The sequence below is a fragment of the Balaenoptera musculus genome, chromosome 2 (assembly GCF_009873245.2).
Source record: "Balaenoptera musculus isolate JJ_BM4_2016_0621 chromosome 2, mBalMus1.pri.v3, whole genome shotgun sequence".
Lineage (NCBI taxonomy): Eukaryota > Metazoa > Chordata > Mammalia > Artiodactyla > Balaenopteridae > Balaenoptera > Balaenoptera musculus.
In genome coordinates, this window is record NC_045786.1 from 149,015,422 (window position 1) to 149,039,265 (window position 23,844).

At 41.1% G+C, this 23,844-nt stretch overlaps 1 protein-coding gene and 1 long non-coding RNA gene across 18 annotated transcripts in view; one reads left to right on the plus strand and one right to left on the minus strand.

The window, feature by feature from the left end:
• Positions 1 to 23,844, plus strand: part of TTLL5 (tubulin tyrosine ligase like 5) — a 318,372-nt gene that overhangs the window by 27,387 nt on the left and 267,141 nt on the right. For all 17 annotated transcript variants that reach the window (XM_036843219.1, XM_036843208.1, XM_036843204.1 and 14 more), the window contains 4 exons: positions 4,909 to 5,039; positions 12,406 to 12,488; positions 19,042 to 19,111; positions 19,553 to 19,637. In XM_036843219.1, coding sequence (XP_036699114.1) covers positions 4,909 to 5,039; positions 12,406 to 12,488; positions 19,042 to 19,111; positions 19,553 to 19,637 — 369 coding nt within the window. The remainder of the gene's footprint in view (positions 1 to 4,908; positions 5,040 to 12,405; positions 12,489 to 19,041; positions 19,112 to 19,552; positions 19,638 to 23,844) is intronic.
• Positions 7,740 to 23,234, minus strand: LOC118890399. Its single transcript, XR_005018735.1, has 3 exons — positions 23,098 to 23,234; positions 19,843 to 19,932; positions 7,740 to 7,866 (listed from the first exon to the last, which is right to left on the minus strand). It is a non-coding gene; the product is annotated as an uncharacterized LOC118890399 (long non-coding RNA).

The following is a 23,844-nucleotide window of genomic DNA, read 5'->3' on the forward strand; positions in this document are numbered from 1 at the left end:
CAAAAGCTTTTTCTGCATCTGTTGAGATGATCATATAGTTTTTCTCCTTCAATTTGTTAATATGGTTTATCACATTGATTGATTTGCCTATATTGAAGAATCCTTGCATTCCTGGGGTAAACCCCACTTGATCGTGGTGTATAATCCTTTTAATGTGTTGTTGGATTCTGTTTGCTAGTATTTTGTTGAGAATTTTTGCATCGATGTTCATCAGTGATATTGGCCTGTAGTTTTCTTTTTTTGTGACATCGTTGTCTGCTTTTGGTATCAAGGTGATGGTGGCCTCGTAGAATGAGTTTGGGAGTGTTCCTCCCTCTGCTATATTTTGGAAGAGTTTGAGAAGGATAGGTGTTAGCTCTTCTCTAAATGTTTGATAGAATTTGCCTGTGAAGCCATCTGGTCCTGAGCTTTTGTATGTTGGAAGATTTTTTTTTTTTTTAAACTAAATATTTCAGCTTACTTTTTTTTTTTTTTTAAACTTTTGGGTTTATTTTATTTATTTATTTATTTATTTTATGGCTGTGTTGGGTTTTCGTTTCTGTGCGAGGGCTTTCTCTAGTTGTGGCAAGTGGGGGCCACTCTTCATCGTGGTGCGCGGGCCTCTCACTATCGCGGCCTCTCTTGTTGCGGAGCACAGGCTCCAGATGCGCAGGCTCAGTAATTGTGGCTCATGGGCCTAGTTGCTCCGCGGCATGTGGGATCCTCCCAGACCAGGGCTCGAACCCGTGTCCCCTGCATTGGCAGGCAGATTCTCAACCACTGCGCCACCAGGGAAGCCCTGTTGGAAGATTTTTAATCACAGTTTCAATTTCAGTGCTTGTGATTGATCTGTTTATATTTTCTATTTCTTCCAGTTCAGTCTTAGAAGGTTGTGCTTTTCTAAGAATTTGTCCATTTCTTCCCGGTTGTCTATTTTATTGGCATAAAGTTGCTTGTAGTAATCTCTCATGATCCTTTGTATTTCTGCAGTGTCAGTTGTTACTTCTCCTTTTTCATTTCTAATTCTGTTGATTTGAGTCTTCTCCCTTTTTTTCTTGATGAGTCTGGGTAACGGTTTATCAATTTTGTTTATCTTCTCAAAGAACCAGCTTTTAGTTTTATTGATATTTGCTATTGTTTCCTTCATTTCTTTTTCATTTATTTCTGATCTGATCTTTATGATTTCTTTCCTTCTGCTAACTTTGGGGTTCTTTTGTCCTTCTTTCTCTAATTGCTTTAGGTGTAAGGTTAGATTGTTTATTTGAGATTTTTCTTGGTTCTTGAGGTAGGATTGTATTGCTATAAACTTCCCTCTTAGAACTGCTGTTTGCTGCATCCCATAGGTTTTGGGTGGTCATGTTTTCATTGTCATTTGTTTCTAGGTATTTTTTGATTTCTTCAGTGATCTCTTGGTTATTTAGTAGGTATTGTTTAGCCTCAATGTGTTTGTATTTTTTACAGATTTTTTCCTGTAATTGATATCTAGTCTCATAGCATTGTGGTCGGAAAAGGTACTTGATATGATTTCAATTTTCTTAAATTTACCAAGGCTTGATTTGTTACCCAAGATATGATCTATCCTGGAGAATGTTCCGTGAGCACTTGAGAAGATAGTGTATTCCGTTGTTTTGGGATGGAATGTCCTATAAATATCAATTAAGTCCATCTTGTTTAATGTATCATTTAAAGCTTGTTTCCCCTCATTTATTTTCGTTTTGGATGATCTGTCCATTGGTGAAAGTGGTGTGTTTAAGTGTCCTACTATTATTGTGTTACTGTCGATTTCCCCTTTTATGGCTGTTAGCATTTGCCTTATGTATTGAAGTATGTTGGGTGCATAAATATTTATAATTGTTATATCTTCTTCTTGGATTGATTCCTTGATCATTATGTAGTGTCCTTTGTCTCTTGTAATAGTCTTTATTTTAAAGTCTATTTTGTCTGATATGAGAATTGCTACTCCAGCTTTCTTTTGATTTCCATTTGCATGGAATATCTTTTTCCATCCCCTCACTTTCAGTCTGTATGTGTCCCTAGGTCTGAAGTGGGTCTCTTGTAGACAGCATATATACGGGTCGTGTTTTTGTATCCGTTCAGCGAGCCTGTGTCTTTTGATTGGAGCATTTAATCCATTTACATTTAAGGTAATTGTTGATATCTATGTTCCTATTACCATTTTCTTAATTGTTTTGGGTTTGTTTTTGTAGGTCTTTTCCTTCTCTTGTGTTTCCCACTTAGAGAAGTTCCTTTAGCATTTGTCGTAAAGCTGGTTTGGTGGTGCCGAATTTTCTTAGCTTTTGCTTGTCTGTAAAGGTTTTAATTTCTCTGTCGAATCTGAATGAGATCCTTGCAGGGTAGAATAATCTTGGTTGTAGGTTTTTCCATTTCATCACTTTAAATATGTCCTGCCACACCTTTCTGGCTTGCAGAGCTTCTGCTGAAAGATCAGCTGTTAACATTATGGGGATTCCCTTGTATGTTATTTGTTGCTTTTCCCTTGCTGCTTTTAATATTACTTCTTTTCTATTTGATTTTTGATAGTTTGATTAATATGTGTCTTCATGTGTTTCTCCTTGGATTTATCTTATATGGGACTCTGCACTTCCTGGACTTGATTGACTATTTCCTTTCCCATATTAGGGAAGTTTTCAACTATAATCTCTTCAAATATTTTCTCAGTCCCTTTCTTTTTCTCTTCTTCTTCTGGGACCCCTATAACTTGAACGTTGGTGCATTTAATGTTGTCCCAGAGGTCTATGAGACTGTCCTCAGTTCTTTTTATTCTCTTTTCTTTATTCTGCTCTGCGGTAGTTATTCCCACTATTTATCTTCCAGGTCACTTATTCGTTCTTCTGCCTCAGTTATTCTGCTACTGATTCTTTCCAGAGCATTTTTTTTTTTTTTGGGCCGCATTGGGTCTTTGTTGCTGCATGTGGGCTTTCTCTAGTTGCGGTGAGCAGGGGCTACTCTTCATTGTGGTGTGTGGGCTTCTCATTGCGGTGGCTTTTCTTGTTGTTGAGCACAGGCTCTAGGTGTGCGGGCTTCAGTAGTTGTGGCTCGCAGGCTCTAGAGCGCAGGCTCAGTAGTTGTGGCGCAAGGGCTTAGTTACTCCATGGCATGTGGGATCTTCGTGGACCAGAGCTTGAACCCATGTCCCCTGCATTGGCAGGCGGATTCTTAACCACTGCGCCACCAGGGAAGCCCCTTCTAGAGAGTTTTTAATTTCATTTATTGTGTTGTTCATCACTGTTTGTTTGCTCTTTAGTTCTTCTAGGTCCTTGTTAAACGTTTCTTTTATTTTCTCCATTCTATTTCCAAGATTTTGGATCATCTTTACTGTCATTACTCTGAATTCTTTTGCAGGTAGACTGCCTATTTCCTCTTCATTTATTTGGTCTGGTGGGTTTTTACCTTGCTCCTTCATCTGCTGTGTATTTCTCTGTCTTCTCGTTTTGCTAAACTTACTGTGTTTGTGGTCTCCTTTTCGCAGGCTGCAGGTTCGTAGTTCCCGTTGTTTTTGGTGTCTGCCCCCAGTGGGTAAGGTTGGTTCAGTGGGTTGTGTAGGCTTCCCGGTGGAGGGGACTGCTGCCTGTGTTCTGGTGGATAAGGCTGGATCTTGTCTTTCTGGTGGGCAGGACTGCAGCCAGTGGTGTGTTTTGGGGTGTCTGTGAACTTATTATGATTTTAGGCAGCCTCTCTGCTAATGGGTGGGGTTGTGTTCCTGTCTTGCTAGTTGTTTGGCATGGGGTGTCCAGCACTGGAGCTTGCTGGTCGTTGAGTGGAGCTGGGTCTTAGCGTTGAGACGGAGATCTCTGGGAGAGTTCTTGCTGATTGATATTACGTGGGGCTGGGAGGTCTCTGGTGGACCAATGTCCTGAACTCGGCTCTCCCACCTCAGAGGCTTAGGCCTGACACTCGGCTGGAGCACCGAGACCCTGTCAGCCACATGGCTTTTGGGAAGTCTGAGGTCTTCTGCCAGTGTTCAGTAGGTGTTCTGTAGGAGTTGTTCCACATGTAGATGTGTTTTTGATGTATTTGTGGGGAGGAAGGTGATCTCCATGTATTACTCCTCCGCCATCTTGAAGGTTCCCTAAGCCTGGTTCAGTGTTTCTAATTCCTTAATGATAAGCATCACTAGGGGTACTTTACATTCATAGGTCTTACTGCAGATTCAAGGAATCACCATCTCCAGAGAAGGTGTATATTTAAAAAGCACCTTCTAGGTGCTTAATCTTTCTAGGTAAATGTATACCTAGAAAGGTATATATTTTAAAAGCAATGAGGTGATCTGTATCTCAGTCAAGTTTGGAAATTACTGATCTAGACTAAATCACTGTTACATTGTGGTCTCTGGACCATCTGTACCAAAATCACCTGGGGCCCATGTTTAAAATGTAGAACCCTAGACTTCATCCCAGAATTTTGAGAGATGTGACCCTGGAACATTTGTTTTTAAAGAAACTCTATAGGTGATTCTTATGTACACTAAAATTTGAGGACCTCTGCTCTAGATCTGAAGAGGACAGTGGGTAAGAAAGAAGTATTGGTGATACCTAGATTTGGCAAAGCAACCTTTGGTTTTAGAAATCAAAGTGAAAATCTTGTACTGAGGAACAGATAGAATGCATTTTTAATGGTTACAGCAAAGATTCTTAGATGGTTTTTAAATAGTGCAACAAACCATAGACTCATGAATCCAGTCGAGGCCAACTGAAGTGCCTTTTTGTAGTTTGCCAGATTACACTCCCTGATAGGTAGCGTTTATTGCCCTAGTTTTAAGGTGATCATTTCCTTGACAAAGTGATAGATTTGGGATATAATACTATCGTCAGTAACTGCTCATGAACTGTGAACTCTTTAGTATGTGATGACACAGGATAACCTCTGAGTCATAGCGTACTGAAATGGAAATGCTTTTATGAAATTTAGGTCGTATGAACTAACCCGGAAGGACCGACTGTACAAAAACATCATTCGAATGCAGCATACGCACGGATTCAAGGCTTTTCACATCCTCCCTCAGACCTTCCTGCTGCCAGCTGAGTATGCGGAATTCTGTAGTAAGTGCTTGACTGCTGATGCTCCATTCTCACCCCCCATCCCCCATGCCCTATCCCCCATCCCTTATCCCCCATCCCCTATCCCCCATCCCCTATCCCCCATCCCCCATCCCCCATCCCCTATCCCCTATCCCCCATCCCCCATGCCCTATCCCCCATCCCCAGCAGCTGAACTTGGGGCAGATTTACTCCGAGGGCTGCCTCAAGTCAGGAACCAATCCGGGCTTTTCAGATCCTTAAAAAATTGTTTCTTAAGTAAAACAATTGCAGGGATAACTTTAAAACTGTTTTATTCTGAGCGTGTATGTGTGTGTTTATTCTTAGTAAGGACATTTATGTAAGGACGCATTGGTATTGTATAAATGTGCTCCTGTTTATTACAAAAAGTCTCTTTTTCATTGACAAGAGTTAGTGCCCACGTAAGGATGGATATACTTCTGCATATGAACTACATATGCATCCTTTTTGGTATTTCTCTTCCTCTTGTCGTTTAAGGAATATCCCTGTCCTCTCGATTTTTGGACTTGTGTGACTTATGTTCTTTGGGGTACATGTATCACGCTTCTTTTGGTATTAGGGTTTAGAGGTACCAGTTAGTGACACTCTCTCTCCTTGGAGTACAGACTAATTGAAAAATATTCATGGGAGCGAAATAGGCACGTGAACGTCTGCTGTATTGGTGGTCAAGCTAGCTGGGAATGCATGGCCTGCATCCAAGTCTCATTGCTTCTTTTGTCTTGAAGTGAATTTACCTCCCCAGGTCCAAGCAGAGGAGATAGGCTATTTTGGACTCTCCCCCCATGGCGGGCAATGCCTGCCTCAGTAGGCTTAGAGCACAGAAGAGGCACGAATACAGAGAAGGTGTGAGGCAGGTCTTTTGTGAGAGTCTAAATAGGAAAAATAATAATAGCTAACACTTACTTAATGAACATTTCCCTTCTGTTAGGCCCTCTTCTAAGTGGTGCCTCTATTCTGAGGTAGGTACTGTTATTGTTCCCAGTTTTACAGGTGAGGAGACTAAGGTACAGAGAGGTTAAGTAACTTTCTGTAAGTTATGTGGCTGCAAATGGTGGGATTAGGATCCAGACCCTGCAGTTTGGCTTCAGAAGCCAGGCTCCTCACCACTTGTGCTTTGTGGCCAAAGACAGTGGGCGTATACACACAATGACCATTTCCCAGTACCACCCATGAGAGAAGTCACTTCTGTGAGGAGGATCAGTTATGACACACAGAGAGGACAGCAAGACAGTTTTCTTCTCAATAAGTCCAAGAAAAAGACTATTCCTGTCTTATAGGTAGAGGAAGCATGGAGAGAGGAAGAGAAATTTTTCTCTAGACTTCCTGACTTTTGATTCTTTTAACCTGTTGGACCTAGCGGTCTGGTCTGGTCATGCAGTGCGGTGTTCATCCTCTGGGACTTGCATCAGGAATGGTCACAGGGTCTCTCGCTCCCACCTTGGGGAGGCCATTCTTCTGAGAGCACTTGTTGACCCCGCTGGGACCAGTGGTTGGCAGTTCAGTGTTTGCCCACAGAAGGCTCTGAAATCGGTCAGAGTAGAGTATCCACTAGATGAATTAAGTTAACTTCAAAGCTACAGTGCACTCAAAGCTGAACATTTATAGTTAGGAATTTTTGTTACGGGATTTTTAGCCATGTTATTGAAACCTCCTGTGCCTTAGCTTCCTCCTCTGTAAAATGGGACTGTTACTAGTACTGACATTATAGTGTTGTTGGGATGTTTAACTAGGTTAACACATGGAAAGCACTTGGAATGGTGCCTGATGGGTACTTAATAAATGTACAATAATATTTCCTATTTCAAGTTATGTAGAGATGTATTGTTATATAAAAAAGTAAAAAATTGTGTAATAAGCCAACATGATAGCATAAAAATGCTTCAACTAACATGTTAGCAACGTAAAAGCATTCCTGATATGAACTCCCTGCTGTTGAATTCCTATTGAGAAATCAGAGTCCAGAATAATTTCCTAGTAAACACTAAAGGGATATTAAGTTGAAAATTCCCTTTTTCCTCTCTGCTATCTCTTATTCTGTGGTTCTTCCCCACCCTTTGGAGGCAGGTTGAGGGCTGGATGCTCATTCAGAAGACTGGATAGAGTTAGAGTTCCTCCATGTATTCAAGCCTAACCTGTGTTTCAGTAGAATTGTTTCTTCAGCATATTTTTTTAAAATAAATTTATTTATTTTATTTATTTTTGGCTGCTTTGGGTCTTTGTTGCTGCGTGCAGGCTTTCTCTAGTTGCAGCCAGCGGGGGCTACTCTTCGTTGCGGTGCGCGGGCTTCTCTTGTTGCGGAGCAGGGGCTCTAGGCACACGGGCTCAGTAGTTGTGGCACGTGGGCTCAGTAGTTGTGGCGCATGGGCTTAGTTGCTCCGCGACACGTGGGATCTTCCCAGACCAGGGATTGAACCCCTGTCCCCTACATTGGCAGGTGGATTCTTAACCACTGCGCCACCAGGGAAGCCCCGTTTCTTCAGCATATTATTCAAACTCTTACAGGTTCTACATTCTAACAAAAATGAATTCAAAAGGTCAGTAGCACACATAGAATGAATACAGCTGCAACCCAAAGCCACCACATTGAGCCCCAGGGCAGTTATTACAGGCTAATGATGTTCTCCAATCTCAAAACAAATCCCTCATTGCTGTTGCCTGCCAAAGACCACAGCGGGGACTTACTGTGCGGTAGAAGAGGGACCAGGGAAGATGTGATGGTAAAGAGGAAGCTTCTTGGTTTCAGTCCTGCCAGGATGCCAGTCATTCTTTGCCAGTAGTCCGGAGTCCGTGACCTCTACGCTTAAATCCACTGGGGAGAAATCCAGCATTAGTAGGTCAGTTGTGTTGCTAAGTTTACCTATTAGGGGAGAACCTTGCCTCTTCCTACCACTTCCTCTTTCAAAGAGACATTCCTTTTCCTCATAAAGTCTGTTTTAAGTTCTCTTCATTTCCTCTGCTGTCCACCTAGCATATTATAACTCACAAATTCCCTTTTCTCCATGACACTTGTGTTCCTGACCTTCCAGTGCTTGCTTGAGGGCAGGCAATAGGACATTTTTGAGAAGGCAAGTGACATGAACAGGTTGGCCTTTAGGAAAATAACTACATGAAATGAATTGGAGGGAGCAGGGGGAAGAAACACAGTGGTCGCTTTGGAAGTCATAATCCAGGTAAGAAGTGTAGATAGACTGAGCTAGGTAGCTGGAATGGAACAGAGGCAGTGGAAAGAATGGTAGAATAAACACAGTTTACTAAGTGGCTGTGAGTAGTGAGGCAGAGGTGAAAGGTGTGCGTCTGAGAAGCTGGGAGGAGCATTAAGTCTTTAACCAGGGAGTGTAACGAGGAATGTAGAGCAGGGGTCCCCAACCCCCGGGGTTCCTGTTAGGAACCGGGCCGCACAGCAGGAGGTGAGTGGCAGGCGAGCAACTGAAGCTTTATCTGCCGCTCCCCATCGCTCACATTACTGCCTGAACCATCCCCCCCGCCCCCCACTCCCCAACCCCTCGGCCGTGGAACCACGAAACCAGTCCCTGGTGCCAAAACGGTTGGGGACCGCTGATGTAGAGGAAAAGTGTTGAAGGACAAGAGGAGTGTCACATTTTGGACCTGGTGTGGATTTGAGGTGCCTACAGGCCTCCATGTGGTGATGTTTTGCAGGCAGTTGTAGAGGCAGTTTTGAGTTCTGGCCAGAGTTACAGGTTCTGGAAGTTGCAGATATGGAGGTGGATGTTACTACCAAGGAAGGGAAAAAGAAAGAGAAGAAGAACTACAGAGAAGTCAGAGGGGAGAGAGACCTTGAAGATATGAGCAAGGGAATGAGGTCCCAGAGGAGGCAGGAGAGGGTTCAGTCAAGAGCCCAAGTAGAAGGGTGGGCTTCAGGAAGGAGGGCGTGTCTCTCCCCTAAAAGGAGGGAAAGAAGAAGGCTAAGTGGTCATCCAGGTAACATTTTAGATGGAGAGGAAAGCAGGTGAGTGGGTTTATGTTACAGATTCCCAGCCTTCTTGGTGAGAGGGTGATGAGGGCACGTACCAGGAATGAGGGGCCTAGGGATGGGTTTGGGTGTTTGAGAGGAGCAGAAAGGCATGTGACTAGCCTGTGAAAGAACCTTTGAAAGGGAACTGATAAGGAACAGACATGAGGATTGCCTGAAGACTCTAGAGAGACCAGCCAAGGCGGATCTCATGAATTTGTAGCTTTTTGTTCTAATAAGAGAAAACCTGAAATCCATCTCTGTAGAGACCTAGCCCAGAGACCAAACACTGCCTCAAGAGATGTGAAAGCCTGGATACTGCCAAACCGTTCCCAGTAATTAGAATGTGGGGCTTGGAATATACAGACCAGATCTTGCTAGATTCCTGGTGCCGCTGTTGCTAGTGTAACGGTATATAGTACAGTCGGAGGTCTGTGACCCCGAAGAACCTAAGAATCTTGCCAACTGCAGCCACTCCCCAGCCGTGGACAGCTTTCTAAGCAGGGAGAAGGGAACAACAAGGAAGGCAGGGTGGCGCCAGTATCAGAAAGGCAGAACTTTCCCCCCATGCCCTGGCAGATTTCTGTTTACTTCTCACTGCCCAGAATTGCGTCCTCTGGTCATCTGTAGTTGCAAGAGAGACAGAAATAATTCTAAGGAATGAGCAAAACTTTAATGTCAGCCAGTTAATTTCAGATGACTGGATTTCAAAGTAATCAGTAAATTTATAGAATCATAATAGTAGGATTATGAGAGATCTCATAATTCAAATGACTAAACCCCTCATTTTAAAGATGAGACTGGATAATTTAAGCAAATTGCCCAGAATTAGAAAAGTCAGAATTAGAACTCAGATCTTCCTACTCCTGGTTCAGTGCTCTTTCCTTTAGATTGAGCATGCTGCCGCCATAGGACCTGGAAGGCACCAGAAAGAGTTGCAGGCCCTGTCTAGTATATCTTCATCCTGACAGGCTGCCAAGCTCTTTGCCTTGCCTTTGCTTCTGACCCACATTTTTGGAACCTGTGAAAGAAATCAATCCTTGTTCTGAAATACAACAAATCAAGGAGAAAGGCCTAGCATGAAGACACTTTTTTTGATATTTAGAATTTCAAGAACATGATAAAAGTGCAGCACCAGATACTTCTGATAAGCCTAGTCCACAAAGTAAGATTTATTAAACGCGTTAGATGGCAGAAGTTGCATTTAGCTAGATTTTCCCTGTTCTGAAAACGAGCATTTTCTGCGTCCGCTTGTCACCACAGGGGGTACTGTCTTCAGACAGGTCTGGTCATTTTCTTCGGCATTGCTGTATGTAGCTCCCTCACTTCCTCTTCGTGAGCTCAGTGTGTCTAATTACTTGCTTAGGGCCTGCCTTTCTGCTGTCTTTTCACTTCTGCACGCCCCATACTAGCAAACTGCCTAACATGGGTTGGGTACTTAGAAGTTTTGAATGAATGAATGAAGTTTAAACATTTCTGTAATTTTTTTGTGTTATTTTACTATTAATTGTTCCTTTTGTTTTCAAACTATTGTATCCTCAGAATTTGGGGAAAATGGAAAAATGGAAAAAATATATAAAGTATATCTATATATATACATCTATTCAGTGACTTCAGTTTATAGAGATTTAATTTGTCTTATATAAATATGCCATCTATTGCAGGAATTTAAAATTATGTAAATTATATAGGTAATATAGTCACGGTACCCAAAAAAAATACAAAACAATAATCAGTGAAAAGCCTTTTTTCTCCTCTTTTCCTCAGTCATCCAGTTCTCCCCAGAGGTGATCAATGTTATTAGTATTTTTACATATCCTTCTAGAGGTATTCTCTGCACTTGCTGGCACATGGCTTGAGTGTGTATGTGAACAGATGGGAGCATACAATACCCAGTGCCCTGCACTTTACTTCTTAACACTCACCAGTCTCTTTGAGCTCATTCCCTCTCTGTTCCTTAATAACATTCTCATTTTGTGTGTCTGCTTAATATTTCATTATGTAGAGCAGGTGTCTGCAAACTACAGCCCTTGTGTCAAATCTGGTCCTATGCCTTTTTATATGTATCCCATGAGCTAAAAATGATTTTTACATTTTTAAATGGTTGAAGAAAATCAAAAGAAGAATAAGATTTTGTGGCATGTGGAAATCATAGGAAATTCAGTGTCCATAAATAAAGTTTTTTTGGGGCCCAGCCATGCTCCTTTGTTTACGTATTGTTTATGGTAGCTTTTGAGCTACAGTGACAGAGTTGAATAGTTGCATGGCCTGCAAAGCCTAAGCTATTTATTATCTGGCTTTTTACCAAAAAATAGTTTGCTGGCCCCTCATATAGATGCAATATAGTGTATTTAATTAGTTGATGGGCGTCTTTTGCTATTAAAATGCAGCACTGAATAATCTTGTACAAAGAACGTTTCAATATGTGTGAGCAGGACTAGAGAATACATTCCCAGAAGTGGAATTGCTCACGGAGTTTTACATTCTGTGTGGCACATGACATTTTTTCTAATTCTGTGAGGTCACATCAAGGGAAAAAGCAGGGGAGGGTGGCGGAGAGAAGACAAGGAGGTCTTCTTTCTCTCCTGGTGAAATGGTTTGTGGCACCGACAAAGTCAAGTTCCTGTTGCGAGGCCTTGAAAAGACAGTTTGGCTCCTATCAGAGGGAGAGTCCTTTGTCTCTGCTTCTCTCTCGTGTCCACTGACCTTCCCTAAGTGGAGGCCGGAGCCATCTGCAGGCCTCTGGGACTCCTCATATTGGTTGTGTATTTTCTTTTCCTATGATCCAAAGGTATTTAAAGCGTAAACCTGAACCTGGGAAAGGAAAAAAAGTAAAGGGCACCTTTTAACCACTCGTCAATTATTGTCCTTCCTTTCCACTCACATTGTTTTATTTAAGGCGATTTTTTCTTATAAGCTCAGAGAAACTGCTTAAGGAAAGTAACCATATTAGGGGATCTAGCCTTTGACTCACATTGTCACCGTCTGCAGTGTGAGCCTCTGGAGGTCCTTTAGTTAAAGGAGGCGAGGATCTCAAAGATCCGTGAAGGTTGTTTGTGACAGTAATAGACTAACATCCAGATATTTGCCTTATTTTGTCTTCATCCTCTCATTCAAGAGGGGAAATGGTGGAAGAAATATATTATGTAATATTGCCGTCTCTTCCTCTCTTTCCTTTCTCTCTCTTTCTCTGTTTTCATTTTTAAGGCTAGTCCAAACATACAGGTTATTTTACTTGCTGTCCTCCACTTAGAAATTTGGAAAATTCTTCGGGTACCTGAGTAGATAACTAGTATTAAAATTTGAGATAATAAACTCATGTCCCTTCTTTCTCTTTGTTTCTTTGTCCCCTATTTTGTCTCCCAATATTTTGAGCAGATTCATATTCAAAGGACCGGGGACCTTGGATAGTAAAACCAGTGGCCTCTTCCAGGGGGCGGGGTGTCTACCTGATCAACAATGTAAGTATGCAGCGGGTGGCATACTTCGCTCCGTGTTTGTTCTTCCCTGCTTCACCCTTTGCCTTAGCTACTAAGTCTGCATTCGGACGTGTGATTTGAGGATGGCTATGCGCCTACTGTTCACCTTACTGGCAGTAACCTCCTCCCATGCCAACAGTTCCTCTATGGCTAATAAGTCACTTGATTGAATTTGGGGGGAGGGCAGCCTTTGGTGTCAGCAGAAAAGAGGTACTTTTTCTGCTTTCAGCATTCTGCCTTGCTAATTCCTTGGCACTAAGCATTAATTGGTAGCACATACATTTAGTTCCTATTGTGAGGAGAACTGTGGGTTCCTTCCCTCAAGGTCATCAAGCAAATTAACCTTAATTTGGCATGGCATCCTTGCTGCTCCTGTCCCCCTCCATCCCCCCTCTTCTTCTTCCTCCTCATCCTCTTCTTTTTTAAAAAGTCATTAGTCTTGATTCTTTGCAAAATCCTCATTAAAAGTTGTTTTTCAGTTGAATACATATACAGAGTAAATGAAATAAAATCCCAACCCCAGTCTCACTGGCTAGACTAACAACAGTAGTAACCTAATACAGTTGATTTATGTTTCTTCTTTTCTCAACTTTACATTTTGTTTCTAATTCTCAGTTTGATATTCACTGCACTCATATCACCTCCTACCCTTCCTTCCACATTCCACCTCTAGCTTTGATTATTTTTTATTGTTTTTATATTTTAAAGGTTTATGATATTTACATTCTCTTCAATAACTATGATTCAGTTTCTCTGCTTTATCTATAAGTTGAGTAAAAAAATTAAACTCAATAGAAACTTTACAGATGGGAATTCTGAAATTTAACCAGTATTTCAGTCTGGGTCTTTGTTCATTCTTCCTCCTGGACATTCGGTCAGCCCTTTCAATATGGAAACTAGTGTTTTTCTTTAGTTGAGGGAAAATCATTCATTTTTTGTCTATGTTTCTGCTTCTGGAACTCCTTTTTGAGGCATTCTGGGTGTTTTCTTCATGTCAACTTTTCTCTCATTTTAAATTCTCTGTCTTTTCCCATCTTTATCTTCTGGATCACCAGTTTGAGCTCTATCCATTTGATCATTCATTCCATCTACTGTATTTCTATATTGGCTATCATAAGGTACAAAAACTCTTATTTTCTGATTTGCCTTTTTGTGTGTGTGTGATAACAGCCTGTTGTTGCTTAATAGATGCAGTTTGCTGGCTGGTCTTTCTGAGGGTACGAATTGAAAGTTTTTTAAAGTTCTCTTTTGTTTCACGAATTTTTGTGGGATCGTGTTTTTTTCCCTGCTGTTGGGTTTTCTCAATTTCAGTGACCTTAGATGTTGAGTCACACTGATGAACAAGACTAGACTGATTGAAATTGACAGCGGGCCTGGGTTTCCCCTACTGTTGTGTAGGACTGATTCCCTAATAACATCTCACTGGACAGGAGGCTGACTGTGCTTTGTGCGAGGGCAAAGCGTGTTGAATGTCAGGCCGCACCTTCGGTGGATGTGGGTGAGGAAGCGTGCTTCTTCCTTCCCCCTTGCCAAAACAGGGCCTGCCTGATTGTGGATATAAAGGAAGAGTTTGGTGATTTCCTTGTGGGGTGGTGCTACCTTTCCTCTCTCTTCACCTTTGTGTCTGCTGTAGGGATGCAGTGGCCTCAAGTTCCACTCCTCTGTAGGATCCCTGTGCCCACCCGCAGAAGATGTCCTCCCGGGACAGTTGTTAGGTTTCATCCTGAGGGCAAAGCTTTGGTTGTTGGAGAAGGCCTGTTGGCTGCACTGTTTTAAATGCTGTTTGTTAATTAATTGTCTGATTCTTGTCCGTTGGCTCACTCTTCCTCTTCGTGTTTGTTCACTGCCAGCTTGGAACTTCTCAGAAGTCTCCTTGGGAAGATCACTCTCACCTCTGATGTTTGGGGCTGGAGCTTCCTCTGCTCTGTTTCCTCAACCTGTTCCCATCTGCTTTCTGTCTTTCAGGATTTCCTTAAACCTTTGGTCTTTTGTTGTCTCCTTTAAATGTTTTCTAGCCTTGTTATCATTTCAGACGTTTAAAAATGTCTACTCTGTCCTTACAGTGGGACCCTGGAAGGGAAGAGGGGGAGGCGGATATGTCATGTGTGTGGTCGGTGCACCATCCCAAATTCCCCAATTCTCTTTCTTTCCACATGGTCTGAGCTATTTCCTATATGTGCAGAAACTAACTTTCTGAGGGGTCTTTCATATGGGAAAATCCTTAAATTCAGTCTGGACTAAAAACTGTACAGTAAACACTGATGGCCAGACCTTTCATGCTGAAGAAATATAGGCTCTGGTTCTGATGCAGTAGCTATACAGCCCCAAGCCCAGGCTACAAGTTCTGCTACCTGACCCTGGGTCACTCTGGAGGCCTTTTGCCCTGGGTCTCTTGTGACAGAAGGCACTGCTCATAAGCCTTGGATCTCTCTTTTCTTGTCTCTGTTCTGACCTTGGTGTGAAGGCTCCTGTCCAACAGCTTTTCCTTCAGCTTCGTGCCAGGAGCTCCAGTGTTGTTTGAATCTCATAGACGGCACTAGTTTGGGTTTGGGTTTTAGCTGCCAAATGGAATTGCTATTGAAAGTCAACTGTGATACAAGTTTGCTTTTTATTTTCTTAGACATGAGTCAAAAAGAATAGGATCTATTCCCAGCTCATCTGGGACTTTTTTCTCTTGGAATGCTCTTTTGCCCTGGTGATTTGTTATTTTAAAACCAACATCATAAAGAATAGAAAAGTTAAACTTTCTTTGGTGGGGCTGAGAACCCCATGCCCTGACTCTTCCCTGGATGCCGCGCGCGTCTCATAAAGGGGGTGACAAGTCTTTAGAGAATGCATTTGGCAGGCTCTCCTTCTCCCTCCCACATCTCCCTGGGCTGACTCCCTAGAGACCCCCTGCAGAGATCAAAGTACTTGGCAGGACCCTTTGCCTGCCACCTCCCGCTCAGTGAAGCTTTGGAATGAGTCTGATTCTTTGAGGTCTTTGGTGGAAGTGCCAGACAGAAGCCTGGGAAGATGCCAGCAAGCACCAGGGGAGCTGGCAACATGTGGACATAATGGCAAAAGAGTCCCATTTTTCTCCAAATCTGGAATTTTATCACCTTTTACCCAGACCTACAAACCATGCAGTTAATACTCTTCTCTCCCTCCTTACACACAAGGCCTAACCATCTCCTCCTTTCCATACCTGGATCCTTTCCCATGGAATATGTGACCCATTAGCCAACTGCATGAAGTAACTCTTTCCAAGGCTGCTGCCTGCTTTCCTTTTAGATTCAAGGGGGAGGGAGAGGGAGTGCTCCAGTGGAGGGTCTGCGAGCAGAGCTAGTGTGAGTGGGTGAGGGATGGGGGAGGGAGGGCAGAGTTAGGTGTGAGGGCCAAATAAAAACATCTTTCCCAGTCTTCCCACTGGAGTGAGGAATGAGAGGGCCTCTTATTAAAAATTCCCCGTAATAGTCATAACCTTTTGGAAAATATCTGCAAATAGCAACTTTTACCATTATGAGAATAGGATAAAGGATAGAAGAAGCATTACTTTTATGTAATACTGAAGAGAGAGGAGTGTGAGCTCCTACAGATGGAAGCATCTTGGCTGATTGGCGAACGTGGTCTCTTAATGTTGTGCTTTTTAACTCTGAAAATACAGCATAAAGGAACAGAGTTGTGTTTGCTCCAGCTCCTGCAGTAACCGTGACTAAATGCCATATTTTCCCAATTTAATATATTCAAATCGAGGAGGGAAAAGATCTGGTGTTTTCTGATTAAGGTATGAATTTGATTTATGGAAGTCAAATTTAGTCATCCTTGTCTCACACATTATTCATGGTAAATAAAATACTAGTGCTTTCTCTGAGATTTTGAAGTATCAGGAGAGTATTTTGGTCACTCTGTTCAGTCCTATATTTGTGAATATAATTTCGTACAGCTCTCTTGTTTCTATTTGTTTATGTTTTCTTAGGTGCTCTCCATTTTTTCTCATTGTTCAGCAAATATTTAGGGAGTCCCTGTTGTGTGCCAGGTGCTGCCACTCCTTAAAGGCTTTTCAGGAATAGGGATCATCTCCTAATTCTTATGTATCTTCATTATAATTCAGTGCACTGCTCTGAGCAGAATGGTGTGTGGCACGTCGTGAGGAATGCTGTTGAGTTGTGGAACTCAGTAAATGGAACCACATAGATACTATTGAGTTTGCAATAATAATACTAACTGATATTTCTTGAGCATCTACTATGTGCCTACCACTGTACCTTCCAAATATAATCTCACTTAGACTTTATGAGAACCCTAAGAGGTAGTTACTATTCCTTCCATAGTAAGTGAAGATTTTAACTCGTCTAGCTGATTCCAGAGCATACCCTCTTAACCACTGTACCAGTCTACCTTACAATAACTTAACAGATACCATGAGCTTTAATCTTAAAGTTGAATTAGAAAAATGGATGGGTTTCCAACTTTCCCAACAATTCAGATTCTTGCTTTAGCATACTTGGGAGGGCAGTTTGAGCTTAGAATTGACATCATTTAAAATGAGTTAATTGGGGATGGATGAAAAGGAGACAGGCTTGAAGATGTCAAAAATTTCGTTAGTTGCTTATCAGTATATTACACTATACAAAAAAACTGTACTCAAACAATTCTTTTCTTCCGTGAGCTTACAATTTAATTACTAGTGCAGATAGAAATGAGAGGTATAGACCGTTGAACAAATACTAAAGTTACCGAAATAATGTAAGAGATTATGTTCTGCATAATTCAAAGGACAAATGTATATAATGAGGAAGGGAAGAGAGGAAATGGGCATGGATGTTAGATGTGTCATAGAGTGAAGACCATTACCATTGTAGTCTGTGGTTCCAAGTAAAGTTGGGTGGTTGTATATCTGTCGTAGCCTGTAGGTGTTACTTAGTAGAAAAAGAGCCGCAATTGTTTAATTTTAGGTTTGGAACACAGCCTGCAGCTTGCTTCTTTGTACTGTGATTGCATCAGTTCTTACATACTAAGCTGACTCAAAATAGAGATAGTACGTGTGAGAAACTGATCAGGAAATGGTGTGGGTCACCAAGTCCAGAACATGAATCAGTAGTGATGTTGTAGTGTCTGTATGATGCATAGAGATGGCTTGTGAAGTTGTGTTCTGAGTTTGAGATGGCAGCAGTGGGAAATGAGAGAGGAATCTCATTATCTTGACCCCGGAGTTGCTTCTTGTGGTTGTGTATGATGTTATGGGTCACACAATTATCCTTATTTTATAACTGTAGTACTTGGGATAGCAAATGCATTATTATAAAGGCAAACTTTTAAATTTGGACAGTTATTTTAGGTCAGAACTTGTGAGAAAAGGTGCAAATAGTGCTTAAGAATTAAGCTTCTGAGGCAGACTGCCTGGGTTCAAATGGTGCTCTGTCACTTATTAGCTGTGTGACTTTGAGCAGGTTCCTAACCTTCTCTGACTCTTCCCTCATCTGTAATATTTGGATGGTGTTACACCTACCATGGGTTGGATGAAGATTAAGTGAAATAATACTTGTGAAGGATTAGAACAGTGTTGGCACATAGCAAATCTTCAGTACACTTATTAAAAATTTTTTCCTGCAAATGTTAATAGTGTTTCTGTTGTTGCTACTATAGCTATTATCATCACAATTATCATTATAGCCACTTCCCTTTTGGAGTTCTTTTGTCCTGTATGGATTGTGGTGACTGACAACTGATTTTTCTGTTTTAGTCTCACTTGGAATTGTTCTTCCAGATCTCTTCCCACTCTGCAGCCTCACATCTTGCACTTGTAGGTGTGCTGCTTTGTGTTCTTTTAAATTCTGTATATTTGCTGTCCCTCTACTCAAACATCAAACTCCTTGGGAGTAGAGATTGGGCTCTGTGAGGGCAGGGATTGCATCTGTTTTATTCATCACTGTATCCCCAGTGCCTTATACGGTACCCATCATACATTTCATTATTTATTGTATAGACAGCTCTTCTTCATTGAAAAAAGTATTTAAAAGATCTAGTTCACTCTTTACCTACAGTGGCATAGCAAGCACTATTGAGTGAATCAGTGAAATATCCATCCCATTTCACAGAGAAAATGCCAGGATCCATTGTGGAAAGATCTGTAAGTTCTCTGAGCAACTTGATGAAAGCCTTTCTGTAAGAATAATGGTAGTATTTTAAAATATCCAACATGCTTTACATTTGGGAGAAAGCAAGTTTTAATTTATTTTTTAAGTAGCTTTTTTTTTCTTGGCATGTAAATATTTAATATCATGTATATAAATCTTTAAAGCTGTTTAGGCTCTATTTATTATGAGAGGTGCTGTGTAAATTTTGTTTTCCCCCATTATAATTGGATTCTCACAGTGTTTATGGAAGTGGTGTGTTATATGGCCAATTAATATATGGGTAGCTTAGAGGCAACCTTTTCTTAGAGTTTTAGTTTTCCACATTATCATTTCTAAATGGTTAAGAACTTTGCTTCTTTATTGTAAGCCAGGATTCCTTTGCATTTCTACCTTTCATTTTTCTCTTTACTCAATAGCCAAACCAGATTTCCCTGGAAGAGAACATCCTGGTCTCCCGTTACATTAACAACCCCCTGCTCATAGATGGTGAGTTGTGATTAGATCTTTGACTGGATTGGGCTAGATCGTACTAATTTTTTTTTTTTAACGTTTTTATAGTCTTCTCTAGTAAGTCTTTATTAAGCTAGTGTGAAATTCTTGGCAACTGTGGCTCCAGAGATGAAGCTGGTTCCTTACCTACCTCATGGGATTATTTTGAAGTTGATTTTGAGATAATAAAAAAGAAAGTGCTTTGTATGTTATAACAGAAACAAATATATATGAAAACTGTACAATGCATATATATATATATTTACAATGTATGGTATAATTATTATTTATCCTCAAAAGGGAAGGTGTGTGGGCAGTGTATGTTTCATGGGGAGAGGAGGACTGTCTTTCATATTTCTTTGTTACATTGTCCTATTCATTCTGTAACAGAAGACAAATGAGCTTAGGTTTTCCTGTGTGCCCCAATTTTTTTTCCAGATTTCAAGTTTGATGTGCGCCTCTATGTGCTTGTGACTTCCTATGATCCTCTTGTCATCTATCTCTATGAAGAAGGACTGGCTAGGTAAGAGACCTTGGGCGGAGGGTGTTTATTCGAGTTGACCCATTAAAGAGTGTATTAAGATCAGGTTGTTTTTTCTGTTGTATTCAACTCAGGAAAATAAGAGTGTCCCCAGATGGGCTTCAGATTACAGAAATCAGTCTTATCACTTCACAGTCTCTCTTGCATATCCACACATATGAACAAGCATTTGTATGTAAACACACACCTTTCCCAGCAGGGATCCAGGATCACATTGTATTTTCATGCAATGGCAATTGGTATGAAGATCCTAGGGCCACTGTTGTTCACAAATGGTCTAAAAAGGAAAAAAAAAAAAATCTCACATGTGTATACCTGTTATATACCAAACATTTATTTTAATGCTCACAACAACCTTAAAGTTGATGCATTTTTGCAGTTGCGGAAACTGAGGCTTTGCGTAAGGGAACTTGAAGTCACGCCCCTGAGGTCTCCAGCAGGTGGATAGTGGAGTGGGAATTTGAACCCCTGGATCTGACTCCAGAGCTGAAGGCTTGAGCTGTTTCATGCCCTCTTGTATTTAGGGTGGGCATTAGCTGCTTATATATAATATATATATATATATATTTGTTTTTCTTGAGGTACTTCTTAAGTTTTAAGGTAGTGTGACTTACAAAATACAGTTCAACTTATAATAATTTGAAGTTTCATTTCCCATATCCATAGGATTTTACAGGTGACAGTGTTTTTTTTAGACCCTTTAAATTGTTTAAAATAAGTATATAACTTTGGTGTGCTTGTGTTCTTTTCTCTCACAAAGCTAATATATACATATATATATATATATATATATATATATATATATATATATATATATATATATATATATATACACACACACACATATATTTATGTATTTCCCCCACAAAACTTATATATATATTTTACTTATATATTTTACCAAAGGACTCTGAAGTTCTTTTTATGCATAGTTTTCTTATAGAGCATAGCAGGTTAGGAGGTGGTTTGCATCTGTAAAAAGCATGGCCTATATATGTTTCTGTATTTTAGGAAATGTACATCAAAGATGGGAAATACCGTGGATAAAAGAAGGCTACATATTTAGGTGTAGATGCTTTGAGACATATCATTGTACTCTGACAACTGTTCTTTTAGAATCGGATTTCAATTATTTTAATTATTTTTTAGACTAAAATTTTTTGATCCATCGTGTGAGGGTGAGAGCAGTTAACCAGATTCTACCTGGTTGAGCCATGTCTTCCCTTCACCTCTAGGTGGCAGTGACAGCATTTATAAGCGTGGTCACATTCTTAACTAAGATTTGAGTTTGAACCCTGGGAACACTGAAGGCCACGGAAGCTCCCTAGTTCTGGCCTCTGGTTCCTTGAAAAATGAGGAGGGAGAAAACTAAAATATTTCTCAGTTTTTAAGTAAAGGGCTGAACCAGGTATCTGGGCACAAACTACTAATCTAATCAGATTTTCATCGGAAAGAAGTTTTCTGTAGTGTTTTTAGACACATGTGCTCTCATATTTTGAAGTATAGGGATAAAAGCTGAATCTCCATATTATCTAGAACAAAAAGAAGGTGAAATAAGGCCCCTTACTTCTGCTCAGGTGTATAAGATGCTGAGGATTTTCCATTTTGTAATATGAGATTTCTGAGCTTTCCCTCCAGAGTATCATGAACTTCTTCACCCTTCTCCCTCCACTCATCCTCACCCAGCTTGTCTCCTGTACCCTTCTCGGGAACTGATTATGTCCTGCCATGAACTGGACTTCTTGAATAGGGAAAAGACCTCAAGTTTATGCTTACTGTGTCTCAAGGATATCATAGCAATATGTTTTGCAAATTATGCCAAAGGTATTTCACCCACAATATTAATAGCCCTTGCTATTGGTAAAATTCGGCATTGTTTTAAAGCCTCAATGGCTCAGATGCAAAATGAGAACAATACTAATATTTATTATAGAACTTACTACAGATGTGCTAGTGCTTTGGCTATTGGGTGTGTGTTGGAAGTCAGAACCCACTGAATTGAGTAACTCTTCTCTTGCCTCCAGCAGGAATTGAGTATATATATTTATATATTTTTAAAATGGATGCTCTTTCTTAGAATAATTTGGAAAACAAATTTGTAAAAATTTGGATTAAACTGAACCAAAAAAAAAAAGAATTTTCAGGGCTTTGGCTATTTTACCTAAAAGTATAGGTGAATATAAAAGCTTTACAGTAGTACGTTATGACAGGCAATTAGCCAGTCCTGCAAGGGTGCATTGCTCTGCACAATAACTTCCATGTGCCTAAGTCCCTGTGTCTTAACCACTGTGTATCTTGGCACTCATCTCCTGCTTTTTAATCCTCAGAAGCTATTCGACTGTGTCATTACTTTCAACAATAGTCTACAGCATCTCCAGATCTGCAGCCTCTAGTAATCTTGGGTCACGTTTGTTTTAAATAGACATTACTGAAGATAATCAGTTTGGGATGAGATCACTAGACCATTTTACTTTGAGGCTCAAAAAGGAAAACCATAATCTTTCCTAAAGAGACAGAACTGGTGGCAGTGTAATTGGTTTCCTTCTTCAGAAAAGAAGGGTCTTATCCCATATCACTTCTGTTTGGGGCCTCAAAATTCATGTTTAATGACAGAAAGATTAAGTTCATTTCATAAGACGGTTCTGTGAAGTAAGAATTTTGTGTAAATTCTTTGCCTTCTTAAATTTACGAAAGAAAAAGACCCTAAATAGTTTCTTTCTAGGTTAATCATTTCAGTTATCCTTGCTTTATTAACATAGGAAGTAGAAAGACTCTCATTATTTTCTTATACGTGGGCACAATATTGAGACGTTTTAAAAAATTGTCTTAGTGGTGTTTGAGTCCAGGGTTTTGCCCCTTCCTACTTTTTGAGTTTCACGTGTATATTACTGTTTTCCACCAGCAGGGGGCACTCAAGTTTCCAGAGAGGGGTGCTTTTCTCTACCAAAATGGTGTAGGGTTTTTTTCCTGTAAGAGGTGGAATCCAAAAAGACTTTGTTCTGGATTTTACAGTTTTAGGTGGATCCAGTATGTGGTCTAAATGATTTGACGAGGCCCTTTTTGAGACAAAGCTAATAGCCAAATTTTCACTGAAACAGGAAAAATAAAAAGTTGAAAAAAATTAAAACAAAATTGAGTTGAAAACCAAATGTGCTATCATATCAGAGACCCAAAGATAGGTAGGTAGCACTGTCAGCTGCGGGGAAATGAAAGTACCCGTCCAGGGAGCTGGGAGAGCTCCATCCACATGGTGGCCTGGGAAGATGGGACACTGAGAAGGCCCGGGTCAGGGACCGCCTCGCTTCTGCTCAGCCATATTATTCACTGGAAATTCAGAAAAGATCCCAAAGCATTTGTAATGCCTCTGCCTTCCTCCCCACCCCCAGTTACTTCTTCAGTAGCCTTCCTTGCTAATTAACACTGGCTCCGCAGGGATATTTACCTTTTCTCTGCTGGATTCCTGTGGTTTTCAAAGAATTCAGGTACTTGCCGGTTGCCAAGGAATTCAGATTACCTCACAGGCTGCACACTGTCCAGAATCTGCCATAGCAGCAAGAGGGGGAAGAGACACCGACAAGGGGAAGAAAACCCTCTCCAGTGCTCATTGTCACCCTCCCTGGCAGGCCCTTGCTGTTTGTGAAGTTTGAGTCATTTCTGGCTCTGAAGACCAGGGGATCAGGCTGGTAATCCCCTCCCAGACGGCTCCGCAGGGCGCTGCCTAGTCACTGCAGCACTTTGGCAGTCTCCCGGCCGCAGCTGGTTGACAGCAGATCAGAGAGCTCTTGGGCCTCTTGTTCTCTTCCATAAGATTTTTCTGGGTCAGGCCAGGATGAAACCCAGTGGCTCCTGGCAAGGCTGCCTGAGGTGCTGTCTCTTCATCCTCCAGGCGTTTCTGGCGCTGAATGGTTACACCTGCTGAAAGATAACACATGTGCCACAGCCAGGGTCTCCTGAGAGCTGGCCTCCTCTTACTTTGTACATTTGTAGTGAATGTTTGTTAGAATATGTAGCTATCAAAGCGGGGTTGGGGGGTTCGGTTTAACTGTCTTACATCTAGACTCTCTATAACTCTGACTATGGTGTCGTATTCATAGAAGAACAAAGTAGTTTTTGAACGGGGGAAGAGAGTTCCAAAGACCCCACTAACTCTGTGCTTTCCTTCTTGTTTGAGTTCCATGTTGGTAAAGTT